Source organism: Limanda limanda, chromosome 14 (assembly GCF_963576545.1).
Source record: "Limanda limanda chromosome 14, fLimLim1.1, whole genome shotgun sequence".
Lineage (NCBI taxonomy): Eukaryota > Metazoa > Chordata > Actinopteri > Pleuronectiformes > Pleuronectidae > Limanda > Limanda limanda.
The window spans coordinates 157501-176825 of record NC_083649.1 but is presented as its reverse complement, the minus strand read 5'-3'; the positions used below and the strand labels follow the sequence as shown (position 1 = coordinate 176825).

The window sequence follows — 19325 nt, the reverse complement described above, 5'->3', positions numbered from 1 at the left end:
CTCCCTCTCTCTCCATCTCCCTCTCTCTCCCTTCTCTCCTCTCCCCCTCTCTCTCCCTCTCCCTCTCCCTCTCCCTCTCTCTCTCTCTCCCTCTCCCTCTCCCTCTCCCCCCTCCTCTCCCTCTCCCTCTCCCCTCCTCCTCTCCCTCTCCCTCTCCCTCTCCCTCCCTCTCTCTCCTCCCTCTCCCTCTCTCTCCCTTACCTCCCCTAACCCTCTCCCCTCCTTCTCTCTCTCCCTCTCTCTCTCTCTCTCTCTCTCTCTCTCTCTCTCTCTCTCTCTCTCTCTCTCTCTCTGTCTCTCTCTCTTCCCTCTCCCTCTCCCTCTCCCTCTCCCTCTCCCTCTCCCTCTCTCTCTCCCTCTCCCTCTCCCTCTCCTCTCTATGAGGAAAGTGTTGAGCCAGATCTGAGGACTCTACACATTCTCATGTCTTTGTGTGTTTGCTGCAGAACTGAACACAACATCATTGAGCTCCACATGAAGAGCACCTACTATGTTCATCAGCGTCAGGAGATACTTCTGAATGTGGTCTCGGCCGTGGAAAGAAGGACAGAATAATCCACGGCTAACAACACTGGAGGAGGAGAGAGAGGGAGGAGGAGGTAAAGAATTCAGTTAAACCTCAGATCGTCAACCTTTACTAGAAGCTGTTCTCTAACCTCGATGTTGAAGAGCTCCGCCTCTTCGATGTAGCGTCGTCTTCGAGATGTTGGCAACAACACGTTCTGGTTCACATGGAGAGAACCTAGGAGAGGACCTGAGGACAGAAGATCATCTGATGAAGGGGTTTTTCAGCGGTGAACATTTAGAAACCACACGACAGCTCCACACAGCAGGTGGAGCTTTGAGGTGAAAACTATTTTCAGATCAGTTGATGACAACAGTTTGTGTCGTCAGTGAAAGCTTCAGTTGTGTATTTTTTTATCCAGATGTGACAGCTTCTCAGTTTCACTCTGAAGTTTAACGTCCAACGTGTGTTAATGTCGGCGATCAGAAACTCTGAGGTCGCTCTGAGCCGCCGGACGCTCGGGGCCGAGGTGAACTGAGGCGAAATGCTTCTCTCTCACCTGATTGGCTGAAGTTGTTTTGAACACTAACAGATTTCAGGAGTCAAAGACGGAGAAGAAGAGCGAGTCATGAGCTGAACTATTCATCAACTCTGAGGCCAAACCTCCAAAACCTCCAAGAATCTGACACTTGGAAACTCAAGACTGCCACGTTGCAGCTGGTTGTGTGTGTGTGTGTGTGTGTGTGTGTGTGTGTGTGTGTGTGTGTCTGCCAAGTTTCCTGGATCAGTTTCAAAGTTTTCAGTTTGATTCTTTCCTTCTGCAGAAACCACTCAGCAGATATTACAGATGTTTTTTAACAGACTACACTGTAAAAGAAGTTTTTTCCCTCTAACATGTAAATACATGAATACAAGTGAAAAACACAGACAAGCACATACAACATGTGGGTAAACATGTATGTGAGGATTCACTGTTAATGATTCTAACACTGTTTACCTCTGTAGTGTTTTGTGAACTCAAACCCTTCACCCCCCCCACCCCCCCCATGAAGTGAATCTAACTTGTTCACTTGAACGTGTCACAGAACCCAACTCCTGTTGCGTTCAGGGACAATCAGTCTCCAGACACTTATGTGTCATCACAGAAACACATGTTTGTGATCAGACTGACAGAGTCGAGTGAAGCTCTCGTTTCTGTGATGTCACCTCGCAGGAAGTCGTCAGCAGGTTGATTGACAGCCGTTTGTTTCTTGATGGCGGAGGAGCGATACACGATGTGTCGTCGACCTCCTTCTTCCTCCTCATCCTCTCCTCCTTCTGTCCTCCGTTGATCCCACGGCTCGATGAAAAACTCCTCCAGTCCTGTTCGGATCACCCCCGCCTGCGTTCCAGACAGAGAGAGCATTACCACGCTGTGAAACTGACCTTTGACCCCACAGATCAATAAGCAGCCACCAGGGGGCGATCAGATGCTTTGACTTCTCTTTTGGGGAGCAGTCATGTCATCACTTTATTATTCACAGTGTGCGATACAAATAGTTACCTAACTTCAGGTGTTTTGGGGGTTTGCAGTTTGTGTTTTATTGTTATTATTTATTAATGTCAACAGAACTTTCTGAAAATGTTTTATTTCCTTCAGGTCATGTGACGCAGACGACGGAGGACAGAGCTTTGATCCTCGCTTCCGTCTGGCGCCAGACACAGTTTGATCCTGGAGGTCATGTGACCTGATCTCTGACCATGAAGGGAGGAGTTAAAATGTGAGTTTTCATTTGATCCAGGCAAACTCACACTGATTTATTCAGGCCTTTCTGTTGTTAGCATCTCTAGTTATAACATATAATCTGTAGGCTATCATTTATCATATATAAACTAATCAACATGTATAATTTGTAATCTATCATCTATCATCTATCAACTATAACATGTAATCTATAATCTGTAATATATCACCTATCATCTATAATCTAACCCTGTATAATCAGCAGTTGTTGCTTTAGCTGCACCAGGAAAATATTTGTGTTATTTTTTCCCTCCTCCTCCACATCTGGATGAAATCAGCGGGACTGCCCACGCTGTAAGAAGTGAGGGGAAACTCAGACAGATGTCACGTCGGTAATGTGTCCTCGGACCTTCATGGTTTACAGCGTTTGTCCTGAAATCATCTCTGCTCTCACACGCTTGCACATGTTTCTATTCACTGGTTGGTGGATATTTTTTATTTTGAAAATGTTCCTGAGAAAATGAGCAATAAAATAACTTTTACTCTCTTCACTGTGCAGGTTTTAATCATTTTGTGAATGAGAATTATTTGATCACTTAACATGGATTTGTCTTTCTGCTGTTTCCTCTTTGATTCAAACTCACAGCAGCTCACATGAAAAACATCAACATCTGTCCAAACATCTGCAGCTTCATCACTGAGGAAGATGGTGAAGTTTCTTGAAGATTCTGTTTTATTATTAAACATATTTTAAACCTCGAACAATTGTGTCACACATCAGTTCTTAAAACAAAGTAATGCTGGGGGGGGGTCGACGTCGAACGAGTTCCGTAAACTGAACAGAACTCGTTAACCAGGAAATCTGTTACCATGGTAATATCAATAACTGCCGTTATGCCGGGGGGTACAAACCCTGAGACCACCTCGTCCAATCAGAAGCCTCTAAGAGGTATACTGGCCTGTGGGTTGAATATTAATCATTAGGCCGTCACGTTAACTTTATTCATAAAACTTTATTATATCTTCATGTCTTTGTGTTTCATGTTGTGTGTCTTCACCTACCAGTCCATCGCAGTTGCTGATGGCGACAGCCGAGTCGTCCATGTTGGACACCTCCCCCGTGTAGAAGCAGCCCGTGTTGCCTATTGGCTGAGAGTGAAGGTGTCCTGACTCCTCCCACTCCATGGCGGCGGCGGGGGCGATGAGACGAGTGTTCGGGCGCAGCCGCAGGTGGAGCTCCCGACCGAACACCGTCACATTGTAGTAAAGCTCCTCCTCCTCCGGCATGTGACTCCTCCCCCACAACCTATGACTTGTCTGATTGGATGCCGATGCATCCATGGGCAGGGACAACCGTAATGTGGGTGTGTCTGTTTGCGCCTCTCGTTTGTGTCTGACATGCTCCTCGTCACTGGGCGTGTCCTCTGTCTCGTGGGCGTGTCTTCGAGTGTGATGCAGGTAGTGGGCGGAGACAGACCCTGACAGTAAGTGTCCCCTGGAGTCGCTCCTGATTGGACGAATGACATCGAACTCTGACAGAACCTGATGAAGAGAATCTGTCAAAAGAATGAAGAGTTCACTTTTATGTTTGAACATCTCCTCATGGATTCATGACTGAGAGTATGACATCATCAACGAGTCAACAACACAAACTGAAAGAACCGGAACCAGGTCCAGGAAACATCCAACTTCACACTCACTTCTCTACTGAGACTTTCATCCAAAGACAAGTATAATGATAACAATCACAACAATAACAAACATCACAATAACAAACATCATCAATAAAAAACGTATGGAGTGTGTGTCGCAGTGTGTGTAGAAAAGTGTGAAGAAGGTGTGTAGTATAGGTAGTAGTGTGTGTGTAGTAGTGTGTGTGGTACTGTGTGTAGTATAATGTGTAGTACTCACCTGTGTTGTCACTGATGTAAACTGAGTATAAAGAATCCGTTTGCAGCAAAAACATAATAATTAATAATCCATGATAACAGTCATCCATCCTGACAGAGAGAGAGAGACAGGTTGAGAGAGAGACAGGTTGAGAGAGAGAGACAGGTTGAGAGAGAGAGACAGAGAGAAACAGTCGGTGACCGAACTCTTAAACAGACTGAACTGTTTAAGAGTTCAGTCTGTTTAAGAGACTCCTCCTCTACTCTGTCATTATCTCCTCCCTCTCTCTCTCTGTCTCTGTCTATCTCTCAATCTGTCTCTCTCTCTCTCTCTGTCTCTGTCTATCTCCCTGTCTCTCTCTCTCTCTCTCTCTCTGTTCTCTCTCTCTCTCTCTGTCTCTCTCTCTCTGTCTCTCTCTCTCTCTGTCTCTGTCTATCTCCCTGTCTCTCTCTCTCTCTCTCTGTTCTCTCTCTCTCTCTCTCTCTGTCTCTCTCTCTCTGTCTCTGTCTATCTCCCTGTCTCTCTCTCTCTCTCTCTGTTCTCTCTCTCTCTCTGTCTCTCTCTCTCTGTCTCTGTCTATCTCCCTGTCTCTCTCTCTCTGTGATGTGGACCTTCTTAGTGTTGCTCTCTGAGAGATCTGACAAACAGGAGCAGACGCTCCAACACCATATCGGTATGTGAGCTGAGTCTTGGCTGAAAGAAGCCCACCTGATCTTTATGTCACATTTGCTTTTGAGTTATGGAGCTGTTTACCACTGGAGGCGAGCTGAGGTGTTGCTCCTTCGACAGGAAGAAGAAGGTCGGAGCCGGTCTCCATGTGGAGGAGAAGACTGGCTGAGATGTTCCTCAGAGACAATAGAACCTGTTCAGAACATTCTGGATCAGAACTGTGTGGAAAAGACTGAAAACAGATATCTGTTATCTCAAAGAATCTAAACCACAAGAAAACATATTCGGTCGGTGAGCCGGTCGCTCTGATTGGACGGCATGTTGCAAAGGCTCATGGGACTCATGTGGGTTTTGTGTGTTTGTGTTTGTTGGGTGGTAATGTTGTGTTTATTTAAGTTCACTTGTGCAACCACCATGAGTGTGATGGGTCCAGTCACTGGTCATATGAGAAAGTGAATGTTTAGAGTAAATAAACCATTCAACTTGCTGAAGTTAGGTTTATGAGACACAAGTCCAGAGCTTTGAAGACACTTCCCTGTGCAGCCTTTTCATTCTCACTCGCACTCACCACAATATATTCATATACAGGAACTGATCATCTGTCGAGAGTATAATGAGTTAATATGAAGTGAGAGTGTGTGGTCTGAGGTGTGAGGCCGATTCACTACATTAGTTTCCTGTGTTTCTTTTCACATGGTTTCTGTCGCAGGAGGAGACGACTTCACTCAGGTAGGCTTTCAGCTTCAGGTTCTAACTCTGGTTCTCACAGAGACGACTGGGACTATATACAAACATGTAGATACACTTTATAAGAGTAAAACATTATATATGACTTATTCCCACAAGAGAGTAATTGTGTTTCGTCTGCAAACACAGTGACTTTTACTTATTGGGACAATTTCCACATTTAAAGCCTGAAACGTGTGACCTTCAGTATGTGATTCTTTATTTGGTATTTATTTTGTAGGACACACCACACACACACACACACACACACACACACACACACACACACACACACACACACACACACACACACACACACACACACACACACCACGCACAGACACACCACACACACATTCAGACACAGACACACACTCTCACACACACACACACACACACACACACACACACACACACACACACTCACACACACACACACACACACACACACACACACACACACACACACACACACACACACACATACACACACACACACACACACCACGCACACACACACACACACACACACACACACACACACACACACACACACACACACACACACACACACACACACACACACACACACATACACACACACACACACACACCACGCACACACACACCACACACACATTCAGACACAGACACACACTCTCACACACACACACACACACACACACACACACACACACACACACACACACACACACACACACACACACACACACACACACACACACACACACTCACACACACACACACACACACACACACACACACTCACACACACACACACACACACACACACACACACACACACACACACACACACACACACACACACACACACACACACACTGAAGGTTTGCGTTTCCTCCTCACAGTGATTGACAGCGGAGGGGGCGGAGCCAACAGTCTTCAGAGAGCAGCCATGTTGGTTCTGGTCCAGTTACTGATGATGATGATGAAGATGATGATGATGATGAAGAGTGGGGGTCAGTATCAAACACAGGAACATGTTAACAGTGTGTGATATGACACATGTTGGGAGTGTGACTCAGTTTTTACATGTGTGAACTTTGACCTCAGTGGTCTCAGAGAGCATCACTGTGACTGCACAGAGCGGCGACCCGGTCCTGCTGTCCTCAGACCGGCTGAAGACCAGGACAGAGGACGGGTGGGACATCGGGGACATCAGGTGGACACACCCCCATTTGATGTTGTCGCTGAAGAGTAACCCGACCACGTGTCCCCACGGACGCTGCAAACTGCTGAGGGACGGCTCGCTGAGGTTCACCGCGGTTCAGCCGGGAGACGCTGGAAACTACAGCCTGGAGGTGTACGACACGAACGGCATCGGGCGGATGAGGACGCACTTCCTGCTGAGGGTGGAAGGTGAGTGGAAGAGACACAACTGCCCCCTACTGGTGACACTGATGACACACCTACTGATGACACACCTACTGATGACACACCTACTGATGACACTGATGACACACCTACTGGTGACACTGATGACACACCTACTGGTGACACTGATGACACACCTACTGATGACACACCTACTGATGACACACCTACTGATGACACTGATGACACACCTACTGATGACACACCTACTGATGACACACCTACTGGTGACACACCTACTGGTGACACTGATGACACACCTACTGATGACACACCTACTGATGACACACCTACTGGTGACACACCTACTGGTGACACTGATGACACACCTACTGATGACACACCTACTGATGACACACCTACTGGTGACACACCTACTGGTGACACTGATGACACACCTACTGATGACACACCTACTGATGACACACCTACTGATGACACACCTACTGATGACACACCTACTGGTGACACTGATGACACACCTACTGATGACACACCTACTGATGACACACCTACTGGTGATGCCTACCTAACAGAATCTGTGTAATAATCCACAGTGAAGACTTCACACAACATGTGGCTGTGGATCTGTTGCCCCCCCCTGGTCTTACTGCTGCTGGTCTTCATCATCCTCTTCGTCCTGAGGAAGAGGAATCAGAGGAAGACCACATGTACAGTAGCCAATCAAAGACTTTTGCTCACACACACACACACACACACACACACATACACACACACACACACACACACACACACACACACACACACACACACATCTACATCTGGTTTCCAAAGCATCACATGTATTTTGATTCTTACCTGTTCCAGGTAACAAGGAGGAAAACATTTATATACCAATGCACAGTTACCATGGCAACAAGAGGACTTTTGGCAAGCAGGAGGGAGGGGAGGAGTCTCCTTATGGTACGTTCACACACACACACACACACACACACACACACACACACACACACGTGACAGAAGGTCCTAACATGTTCTACTCTTTTCAGTTCCTTGTTATCCCGCTGGTTCCATGAAAACGTTGACTTCACAGCAGAAGTCTCTGGATGCTGAAGACGTCTACGTGTGACGACCAATCAGAGCTCACCAGGACATCACAAACCACTTTATACAGATTCTGATAAACTCCCATCCTCAGTGGAGTACCTTAAGGCTCCATTTTAAAGGGATAGTTCACCCGGAAATGAAAATTCCCCCATAATCTACTCAGAACCTTGAATTGCAATAACTGACCTGTTCTTCAGACGTAAGAAAACAGAAAAAGCATAACATGCCTCCATGCTGCTCCTGTGATGTCATCAAGTGTCCACAAGCCCTGACGTTCATAATCCAGCTCGGGGGACAGCAGAGGACATTCAGGCTGAACACCTGGTGTAAATGACCTCGTTACAGTGGATATGAACGTCGGGGCTTCAGGACACTTGATGACATCACAGGAGCAGCAAGGAGGGATGTTATGGTAATGGAACATTCCAATCTTCAATGTCTTAATACTGTTTTGACTGTTTTCTGTTCACTAAGCTGATACAACGTCAAGGTCTTCCACCTCCTGTTGATCTTTATTTGTGAAACTGTGTGCTGGATTTGATTCCTCTTTCTGTATCAGTGATGTTATGAAACAGAAAGCAGACAGCAGACGGTCCTGTCTGCTTTCTGTTCTGTTTTCTGTTTCTCACATTGTATAAAAACCTTCCTTTGTAACTTCTGGTGGTTGCACTCTGAGCTGTTGCTGGCTGTGTAACCCTCTGCAGAGCTCATAATTAAAACTCTAAGACAACACCGGTCTGAGAAACTCATTTCAAATCTCATGATACATTTCCACGACATTATGTTTTTTCTGTTGTTTTATTACTTCTGAATAATCAATCACCTTCAGTTGGGATTCTGAAAGTGAAAGGGATAGTTCACTTTTCTTTTTTAAGTGAACTATCCCTTTAAGACCTTTTCACACTATACATGCTACCATTAGGCTCCATTTTTACCACTCAGCCTAACCAGAGTTTGAGGACTAGTTGATGGAGTTTGAGGACTAGTTGATGGAGTTTGAGGACTAGTTGATGGAGTTTGAGGACTAGTTGTTAGAGTTTGAGGACTAGTTGTTAGAGTTTGAGGACTAGTTGTTAGAGTCTGAGGACTAGTTGTTAGAGTTTGAGGACTAGTTGTTAGAGTTTGAGGACTAGTTGTTAGAGTCTGAGGACTAGTTGTTAGAGTCTGAGGACTAGTTGATGGAGTTTGAGGACTAGTTGATGGAGTTTGAGGACTAGTTGATGGAGTTTGAGGACTAGTTTATGGAGTTTGAGGACTAGTTGATGGAGTTTGAGGACTAGTTGTTAGAGTTTGAGGACTAGTTGATGGAGTCTGAGGACTAGTTGATGGAGTTTGAGGACTAGTTGATGGAGTTTGAGGACTAGTTGATGGAGTTTGAGGACTAGTTGATGGAGTTTGAGGACTAGTTGATGGAGTTTGAGGACTAGATGGATTTTACCATTATGAAATCTGGACGACTGCTACAAACACATTTCACATATGAAGGAAGAAAAGAATCGTTTATTTGATGATTTGATTATTTTGGCTTTAAGATGTAAACGTTAAACTGTTGTTTCAGGTGCCTGGCTCAACGGCACTGTGGAAGCCCTGCTCACACTAGGAATCACACAAAGCTTATCATCATTGATTTAATATTAAAAACACAATATTTAATAGATATTGTGTTTGTGCTGATTTCACCCAAAAAACTGAAAAATGTAAATAAAGGAATAAAAACAAGTAAATGAGTTAAAAATGCAGAGAAAAACTTTCACTTCAAATGTGTTGTCTCGTCGTCCTTCTTCTTCTTCTTCTTCTTCTTCTTCTTCTTCTTCTTCTTCTTCTTCTTCTTCTTCTTCTTCTTCTTCTTCTTCTTCTTCTTCTTCTTCTTCTTCTTCTTCATCAGAAGACTGTGATCTGTTCCTCCTCCTCTTCCTCAGGTGTCTGCACAGAAAACAGCGAATGATCGGGGTGTGGGTCAGATGTATGGGTGTGTGTTGTGTGTGTGTGTGTGTGTGTGTGTGTGTGTGTGTGTGTGTGTGTGTGTGTGTGTGTGTGTGTTTACCAGGAACAGCAGTGGGTGGTGGATGATGAACTCTCTGGTGAGTGTGAGCAGATCCTGGCTCAAGGTATGAAACAGAGACGGGACGAGAATCAGAGCGAGATTCTGAGCGGACATCTTGTTCACCTGAGAGAACACCTGGACCCTGAACAGACACACAAACATCATCTGTTCGTGTTACTTGTGTTGTGTGTTATTGTGTGTGTTATTGTGTGTGTTACTGTGTGTGTTACTGTGTGTGTGTGTATATGTGTGTCTGGTGCGTGTGTGTGTATATGTGTGTGTCTGGTGTGTGTGTGTGTATTACATGTAGAAGTGTGCGAACAGTGCGCTCAGCGTAGCTCGGTTGTCGTCAGGAAGTTGCCGTAGTAACCGTTGATAAGCTTTAAACCTGGAGCGTTGATCTGAAACCACTGAGAGACAAAGTACTGTTACTACACTGAACTCTGAATACTGGAGTAGTACTACATGTACTTGTACTACAGATACTGTGTACTGACCTGCGGCATGCAGCCACGGCTGTACGTTGGGGATTAAACCGTGCTGCTGGCGGACATATTGTTTGAGGGCGGAGCCAGCGTCCAACACACCCTGCTCGTCACTTTCCAGGGGGGCAGAGCTTGGTGATGTCATCAGAGCCTCCACCAATTGGTTCACTTTGGCAGCAAGGCCACAGCGGCGGTACACGCCCTCCACCTTCAAACCTGAGACAGACATGTTTGTGTTCAGGCAGCTGTGAAGGACCCCGGGGCCTCAGGCCACAACACCGGCTTTACTGCACTTGTTCTGACCGTGGGCGGTGATGTGGGAGATGCAGCGTTCGATTCCCTGCGGCACTGAACCTCTCACGCCCACGTCCAGATCCGGGTACAGAGCCCGGCGAGGGGAGCTGTGATTGGATGCTGGAGGACGGTGAGGATCTGAGCTGTGATTGGCCAGAGCTCTATGCAGGTGGTTGAACCAGGACTGACAGCTGTGCTGCTCCTTGAAACGCAAAGACACGCCCCTGAAGAGAGAAACCAGACTTTACATCATGTCAAGAGGACGATAGATTCAGCCAATCAGAAGCTTGGAAACATCGAAACCCTTTAATGTCAATCATATTTTTTCTGTCTTGGGCTGTTGTTGTTGTTGTTGTTGTTGTGTGTGTGGTACAGACCTGTCTCCGGTTTCCATGGTGATGACGTTTTTGGATGGGTCCAGTTCTGAAGGACGACATAAAATAAAAAATATGTTTTGTTCAAACTCATCCAAAAATTTTGTTTTGATTAATTTGAAAAATTTTCCCACATTCTTACACAAGCACACAAACACACACGCACACACACACACACGCACACACGCACACACACACACACGCACACACGCACACACACACACACGCACAGAGCCTGAACCTTATTCAACTCTTACTTATTAAAATGTTTAATTTCTCAAAGGTTACCATGGCGACGGAGCGTGCTCAGTTCCATCCTCACAGCCGGCTGTGTGTGTCTGTGGACCGGGTGGACACTGACGCTGTCCTCACACAGCAACAACCAGGCGTCAGACTGACTCGAGGCTCCGCCCACTTCAACCACACACACTTTACTGACAGCCGACGCCCCGCCCACCTCGGCATAAGACACACCCCCTGGGAGAATCACCTAGAAACAAGAAACTGTGGTTGTAGAATATATATATATATGATATCTGATAGGATCCTCTCTGCGGATGAGCACAGGCTTCACCTTCAGGATGTGGAGCAGGTGAGTCATCAGAGTGTCGTGATCGTCAGCCGCACAAATCAGCTGGTCGCTCAACGTCACCATCTCAAACTCATGGGCCGCTCTGAACACACAGGAACAGGAAGTGACATCATCAGCCATAAGACGCTCGCAGGGATCATCTGTACTGTAGTTCCAGTAGTTCTTCTATTAGTAGAACTAGTAGTACTACTAGTAGTACTGGAAGTACTAGAAGTAGTTGTGTTTACCCGTATTTGATGAACACTGAGAGAAGCTCTCGCAGGTCGAGGACGTCACAAGCTGCGGAATCGTTTTCCACCGAGAAAAGAAAACGATCTTCTTCCAGTTTCCCATGAAGCTCCTCCTCCTCCTCACCTGAGACACACACACAAAGAGTTAACACACACCCACCCACACACAAACAAGCAGGAAACACACACACACAGGTAACAGACACACACACACACAAAGACTTAAGACGCACTCACCCACACACACACACACACACACACACAAACACACACACAGGTAACAGACACACACACAGACACACAAGCAGGTAACTTACACACACAGACAAGCAGGAAACTTACACACACACACACACACACACACACACACACACACACACACACACACACACACACACACATATATATTTAAATGCGAACAAAGTTTCAAATGAAAACATTTAAAAGTTTCTACCTGAGGGGGCGGAGTCAGGTCTCCTATTGATTGACTGGGGCTGGTGAGGCGGGACTTCTGAAGAGAGAAAAAACAACAGGGGAATGTTTGTGTGTGTCTGTTTGTGTGTGTGTCTGTTTGTGTGTTTGTCTGTTTATGTGTGTGTCTGTCACCTGTGTGTGTGTGTGGGTGTGAGTGTGTTACCTGTGTTATTGTACAGCTATCTTTGTGAGGACCAGTTTGAGTCTACAACCTGCGGAGTGGGGACCTTCTGGCCAGTTCTCACTCTGTGACCTCTGTGTGTGTCTGTCTGAGTCAGTGAGTGGCCTGTGACCTCTGTGTGTGTCTGTCTGAGTCAGTGAGTGGCCTGTGACATCTGTGTGTGTCTGTCTGAGTCAGTGAGTGGCCTGTGACCTCTGTGTGTGTCTGTCTGAGTCAGTGAGTGGCCTGTGACCTCTGTGTGTGTCTGTCTGAGTCAGTGAGCGGCCTGTGACCTCTGTGTGTGTCTGTCTGAGTCAGTGAGTGGCCTGTGACCTCTGTGTGTGTCTGTCTGAGTCAGTGAGCGGCCTGTGACCTCTGTGTGTGTCTGTCTGAGTCAGTGAGCGGCCTGTGACCTCTGTGTGTGTCTGTCTGAGCGAGTGATTGGGGGCGGAGCCCCGGGACCGGTGTATGTGTGTGTGTGTTACCTGTGTGTGTGTGTGTGTGTTGTGTGTGTGTGTTACCTGTGTGTGTGTATTGTGTGTGTGTGTTACGTGTGTGTGTGTGTGTTACCTGTGTGCGCGTGTGTATGTATGTGTTACCTGTGTGTGTGTGTGTGTGTGTTACCTGTGTGTGTTGTGTGCTTGTGCGTGTGTTGTGTGTGTGTTACCTGTGTGTGTTACCTGTGTGTGTTACCTGTGTGTGTGTGTGTTGTGTGTGTGTGTTACCTGTGTGGGCGTGTGTGTGTTTGTTACCTGTGTGTGTGTGTGTTGTGTGTTTGTGTGTTGTGAGTGTGTTACCTGTGTGTGTGTGTGTGTGTTACCTGTGTGTGTTGTGTGCTTGTGCGTGTGTTGTGTGTGTGTTGTGTGTGTGTGTGTTGTGAGTGTGTTACCTGTGTGTGTGTGTGTGTGTTACCTGTGTACTCGTTGAGTCGGAGCAGCTCACTCTGCAGAGCATGCCCCGCCCTCTCAGCCAGGAGGATGGGGGAGGGGCTCTGAGGCTCTGACTGACGCACCTGCACACAGGTCACATGACAACGATCATGGGATGTCACAGAGTTCTCTCCCTGTCTTTGACGGAGACTAATGTTTCCATGACAACAAGGTTTGATCATTGAGCTGCTGTGGCCCACATGAGAGGAAGTCCCCATGTCACGGGTTGAGCACATTGTCATGTATGTTGTATGTTGTATGTTGTATGTTGTATGTTGTATGTTGTATGTAGTGAGTAGTTGTTATATCTGACTCAATACAAAATTAAAGACGTAGATTCCAACCTTTAATTCACTGCTGCAAATGTCTCGTTAACGTTTATTAAAGTTATTACTTTACGAGCAGACACGTGTGTCCCTCTCAGCTCAGAAGTGTCAGCCAATCAGAAGCCACGTGTATATAAATCCTGCCCTATTAATACGACTGAGACAGTTGTGTCATCAATTCTGTTACAGTTTGTAAACATTGTCTTCACCTTAAAAGTAAATGTTACAAACACTTTGTTACATTAGACAATTCATTCAGGAATGAAAAACAACGACACACACACAGGTAACACTTCATAAACAGGTGACATCACCTCTTTAGAGAGAGAGGACGAGAGAGAGACAGGTGAAAAGAGAGAGAGGACGAGAGAGAGAGACAGGTGAAAAGAGAGAGAGGACGAGAGAGAGAGACAGGTGAAAAGAGAGAGAGGACGAGAGAGAAAGAGGACGAGAGAGGTTAAAAGAGAGAGAGGACGAGAGAGAGAGGACGAGAGAGAAAGAGGACAAGAGAGAGAGAGGTGAAAAGAGAGAGAGCACGAGAGAGAGAGAGGACGAGAAAGAGAGGACAAGAGAGAAAGAGGACAAGAGAGAGAGGACGAGAGAGAGAGAGACATTATTATTAATATTAATAGTTTCAATACAATCAGCAACAAATAAGCAAAGGATTAAAAGTGTAAACACAGATTTAAACTGATGTCATTTAACTCAGATTTCACGTTTCTCTCTCATCTTCTGACCTGGATAAATCCAGGTCTGTGTTCAGTTCCATTAAACTGTATTTAAATGTGTGTGTGTGTGTGTGTGTGTTGAACACTGTGTGTGTGTGTGAGATCTGACCTTTGCCCCTGAGCAGATCAGAGACATGGTTTCCTCGATGTCATCAGTACACGCCACCTCTCGCAGCCTCTGAAACACACACAAATTCAATATACACACAATATAGAAACTTATTGATTCAATTTATTATTATTAACTTTCTACCTGCTACCACGGTGAACAGTTGTGACTTTAAACAATAATACATTTATCTGTAGGTTTGGCAAAGTCTTGTGATTTTCACGACACACATTCAAAGTTTCTCCACAGGAGGAGTTTTCTAGTTTTACTATATTAATAAAGGATCAAATAAATACACCTGTATCAATATTGTTTAATGAAATGTATGTATTCATAAAAATACCTGGTCCATTAGAGAGAGACAGGACGTCAGTGGATGGACTCGTCTGTAGCGCCCCCTGCTGTATTTATCCTGGATGAACTTTGACCTCTCCTCATCAGACGAGTCAGGGATCAGCTGCTCGGCTGCCGGCACTGAGGCCGCCCACACCTCATTGGCCAGCCGGTTACCGTAGGTGACGAACAGCTGAGAGAGGATTTAAGGGTTACATTAAATCCTCTTCCCCCCCCACCACCACCTGTATCAGTGGTTCAGCCCCCCCCTCACCTGTAACAGTGGTTCTGCCCCCCCTCACCTGTACCAGTGGTTCAGCCCCCCCTCACCTGTAACAGTGGTTCAGCCCCCCCTCACCTGTACCAGTGGTTCAGCCCCCCCTCACCTGTACCAGTGGTTCAGCCCCCCCTCACCTGTACCAGTGGTTCTGCCCCCCCTCACCTGTAGCAGTGGTTCAGTCCAGACCTTGTTGTCCATCTTCAGACTGCGTACCTTGGACAGGTTCGTCCCCAGAGCGCGATGCTGACCTAAGAGCAGACTCTGTTAGCATGCTACATTCAAACCAGTGGATCAGTTAGCAATGTTAGCATTTCACACTAAGACTTAGCTCATCTGAGAAAAGATAAATACATTTCCCTATTGAGGTGACTGAGATGAAAATTGATAATTAAAAACAGATGTTTTTCGAAGTTCCTTCAGGATCAACTACAGGAGGGTTTCAGTTTGACTATTAATGCTGTGAGACAATTCGATGTCCAACTCTTTTTACAGATTTAATGTTTTCAATAAAAACTTTATGTTTAACCTAATATGACATGAAGGTTTATCATCTATTTATCGAGGTTTTTGACATAATCATGATTCACAATGTTGATCTAAGCTTAACAGGATATGAAGCCCAGACTGTGGATGATAAAATAAGAAGAATGTTATGGATGTACACGGGATGTGAATGTGTGTACTCTCCTTCCCTCCTTCACTCCTTCACTCCTTCCCTCCTTCACTCCTTCCCTCCTTCACTCCTTCACTCCTTCACTCCTTCATTCCTTCACTCCTTCACTCCTTCCCTCCTTCACTCTTTCATTCCTTCACTCATACTCTCATACACTCCCTCACTCCTTCACTCCTTCACTCCTTCACTCCTTCACACCTTCCCTCCTTCATTCCTTCACTCACTCATACGCTCCTTCACTCCTTCCCTCCTTCCCTCCTTCACTCTTTCATTCCTTCACTCATACTCTCATACACTCCCTCACTCCTTCACTCATACTCTCATACACTCCCTCACTCCTTCACTCCTTCACTCCTTCACACCTTCCCTCCTTCATTCCTTCACTCACTCATACGCTCCTTCACTCCTTCACTCCTTCACTCTTTCATTCCTTCACTCCTTCCCTCCTTCACTCTTTCATTCCTTCACTCATACTCTCATACACTCCCCCACTCCTTCACTCCTTCACTCCTTCACTCCTTCACACCTTCCCTCCTTCATTCCTTCACTCAGTCATACGCTCCTTCACTCCTTCCCTCCTTCACTCTTTCATTCCTTCACTCCTTCCCTCCTTCACTCTTTCATTCCTTCACTCATACTCTCATACACTCCTTCACTTCTTCACTCCCTCACTCTTTCATTCCTTCACTCATACTCTCCTTCACTCCTTCACTCCCTCACTCCTTCACTCCTTCACTCCCTCACTCTTTCATTCCTTCACTCCTACTCTCCTTCACTCCTTCATACCCCCTCCTTCATTCCTTCACTCATACTCTCATACACTCCTCCTTCACTCATACACACATTCACTCCTTCACTCCTTCACATACCTGCACACGCCTCACAGATGACCAGCAACAGGTTGACCGATGCCCACTCAGGATTGGCTGAGCCACAGTCACCACACACCTTGTTGTAGGGGTTTTCCAGAAGGCGCATCGCCACCTGGCTGCAGGACAGAGCACTGCGGATAGACAAGGACAGGCCGTCCAACCAGAGAGGCAGGTCCTTCGAAGAGTCCACCGACAGACTGTGTATGGGGGGGACACAAATATATACATGATGTCAACAAACCGACAGGTCAACAGACTGGTAGACAGACAGGTAGACAGACAGGTAGACAGACAGGTTGACAGACAGGTAGAAAGACTGTTAGACAGACAGGTACACAGAGTGGTAGACAGACAGGTGGACACACAGGTAGACAGACTGTTAGACAGACAGGTTGACAGACAGGTAGAAAGACTGTTAGACAGACAGGTAGACAGACAGGTAGACAGACAGGTTGACAGACAGGTAGACAGACTGTTAGACAGACATGTACACAGAGTGGTAGACAGACAGATAGACAGACAGGTCAACAGACAGGTAGACAGACAGGTACACAGAGTGGTAGACAGACAGATAGACAGACAGGTCAACAGACAGGTAGACAGACAGGTACACAGAGTGGTAGACAGACAGGTGCACAGAGTGGTAGACAGACAGGTGGACAGACAGGTAGAAAGACTGTTAGACAGACAGGTGCACAGAGTGGTAGACAGACAGGTGGACAGACAGGTAGACAGACTGTTAGACAGACAGGTACACAGAGTGGTAGACAGACAGATAGACAGACAGGTAGACAGACTGTAAGACAGACAGGTACACAGAGTGGTAGACAGACAGGTAGACAGACAGGTACACAGAGTGGTAGACAGACAGGTACACAGAGTGGTAGACAGACAGATAGACAGACAGGTCAACTGACAGGTACACAGACAGGTACACAGAGTGGTAGACAGACAGGTGCACAGAAAGGTAGACACTAGACAGACAGGTAGACAGACAGGTAGACAGACTGTTAGACAGACAGGTACACAGAGTGGTAGACAGACAGATAGACAGACAGGTCAACAGACAGGTAGACAGACAGGTACACAGAGTGGTAGACAGACAGGTGCACAGAGTGGTAGACAGACAGGTACACAGAGTGGTAGACAGACAGATAGACAGACAGGTCAACTGACAGGTACACAGACAGGTACACAGAGTGGTAGACAGACAGGTACACAGAGTGGTAGACAGACAGATAGACAGACAGGTCAACTGACAGGTACACAGACAGGTACACAGAGTGGTAGACAGACAGGTACACAGAGTGGTAGACAGACAGATAGACAGACAGGTCAACAGACAGGTAGACAGACAGGTAGACAGACAGGTACACAGAGTGGTAGACAGACAGGTGCACAGAGTGGTAGACAGACAGAAAGACAGACAGGTAGACAGACAGGTGTGTACTTGAAGCTCTTGTATGGAGTGATGAGGGTAAACGAGTGTTTTCCTGTAGATTTCACCGCGGCCACGTTCAGGGGGACGGAGAAGGAGGCGATGCCCAGCAGGTAGCCCTCTTTGTTGGGGTAAATCCAGAGATCGTGACCCCAGACCGCCGCATAGGCGCGGCTCCGGGGCTCTTTAATGGTGATTGGTCCATGCAGTTGGGCAGGGGCGGGGCTTGGCTGGCCTCGTGACGCCAGCAGAGACGCAACCCAACCATCCTGAACCTCTGAGAGGAGGAACCAGGAAATCTTGTTAATTTAACATCTGCATTTTCCTGTTACCTCTGGATTATCACAATAGAAGCTTATACACTGAGCTGCAACAACAGACTGATCCAGATGAAGCCAAACGCCGATCAGAGGAGGAGTTAGCTCGGACTGACCACATGTTGAACAAGCATTTCAGCAGACCACCGTGCAGGGACTCTTCTCACCACAGACTATAAATAAAGACGGACGACGCGTCTCCATTTCCTACAGATGTGAAACTAAAACATCTCAGACACGAACGCTGCTGCGTCGGTCACATCTGTCCATCCTGACGTCTCTTCAGCCACCGGGGGGCGATAGAGACGCCCTGGTGATTGACATTCTGTGATTCTTACCGTCACTATGAGCCATGAAGTCGTAATGTTTCTTCCTGAAGTAAACAGAGAATCTTCCTTTGTCCTGTGTCTTCACGTTGGTGATACTGGACACATGAAACAACACCTCACTGAACCGGTCCTGGTGAACGAAACAAACACACCCATCACTCTACAGACAGGTACAGACAGAGAGAGAGACAGGGACGGAGAGAGAGACAGATTCTGATACTAACAGGCAGGTTCAGAGAGAGAGACTGGTACAGAGACAGACAGGGACACAAAGAGACAGACCGGGACAGACAGAGACATAGACAGAGGGACACAGAAAGACAGACAGACAGACAGACAGA

The 19325-nt window shown here is 46.6% G+C and overlaps 2 protein-coding genes across 2 annotated transcripts in view; both read right to left on the bottom strand.

Annotated features, from left to right (window-relative positions):
• Positions 1–3824, bottom strand: part of adamts2a (ADAM metallopeptidase with thrombospondin type 1 motif, 2a) — a 15474-nt gene extending 11650 nt beyond the window's left edge. The window contains 5 exon segments of the mRNA XM_061086240.1: positions 490–542; positions 545–573; positions 658–754; positions 1712–1886; positions 3291–3824. Of these exon segments, the coding sequence (XP_060942223.1) occupies positions 490–542; positions 545–573; positions 658–754; positions 1712–1886; positions 3291–3824 (888 nt within the window).
• A 5655-nt stretch (positions 3825–9479) lies between these two features.
• The window catches only part of LOC133019636 (arf-GAP with Rho-GAP domain, ANK repeat and PH domain-containing protein 1), a 14834-nt gene continuing 4988 nt past the window's right edge, over positions 9480–19325 (bottom strand). The window contains exons 10-26 of the mRNA XM_061086186.1: positions 18994–19114; positions 18351–18615; positions 16898–17097; positions 15518–15603; positions 15086–15268; positions 14743–14811; positions 13563–13662; positions 12471–12527; positions 12014–12140; positions 11769–11868; positions 11483–11684; positions 11198–11243; positions 10830–11044; positions 10539–10742; positions 10346–10451; positions 10042–10183; positions 9480–9920 (exon numbers count right to left, since the gene is read on the bottom strand). Coding sequence (XP_060942169.1) covers positions 9879–9920; positions 10042–10183; positions 10346–10451; positions 10539–10742; positions 10830–11044; positions 11198–11243; positions 11483–11684; positions 11769–11868; positions 12014–12140; positions 12471–12527; positions 13563–13662; positions 14743–14811; positions 15086–15268; positions 15518–15603; positions 16898–17097; positions 18351–18615; positions 18994–19114 — 2265 coding nt within the window. The 3' untranslated portion in view covers positions 9480–9878. The remainder of the gene's footprint in view (positions 9921–10041; positions 10184–10345; positions 10452–10538; positions 10743–10829; positions 11045–11197; positions 11244–11482; positions 11685–11768; positions 11869–12013; positions 12141–12470; positions 12528–13562; positions 13663–14742; positions 14812–15085; positions 15269–15517; positions 15604–16897; positions 17098–18350; positions 18616–18993; positions 19115–19325) is intronic.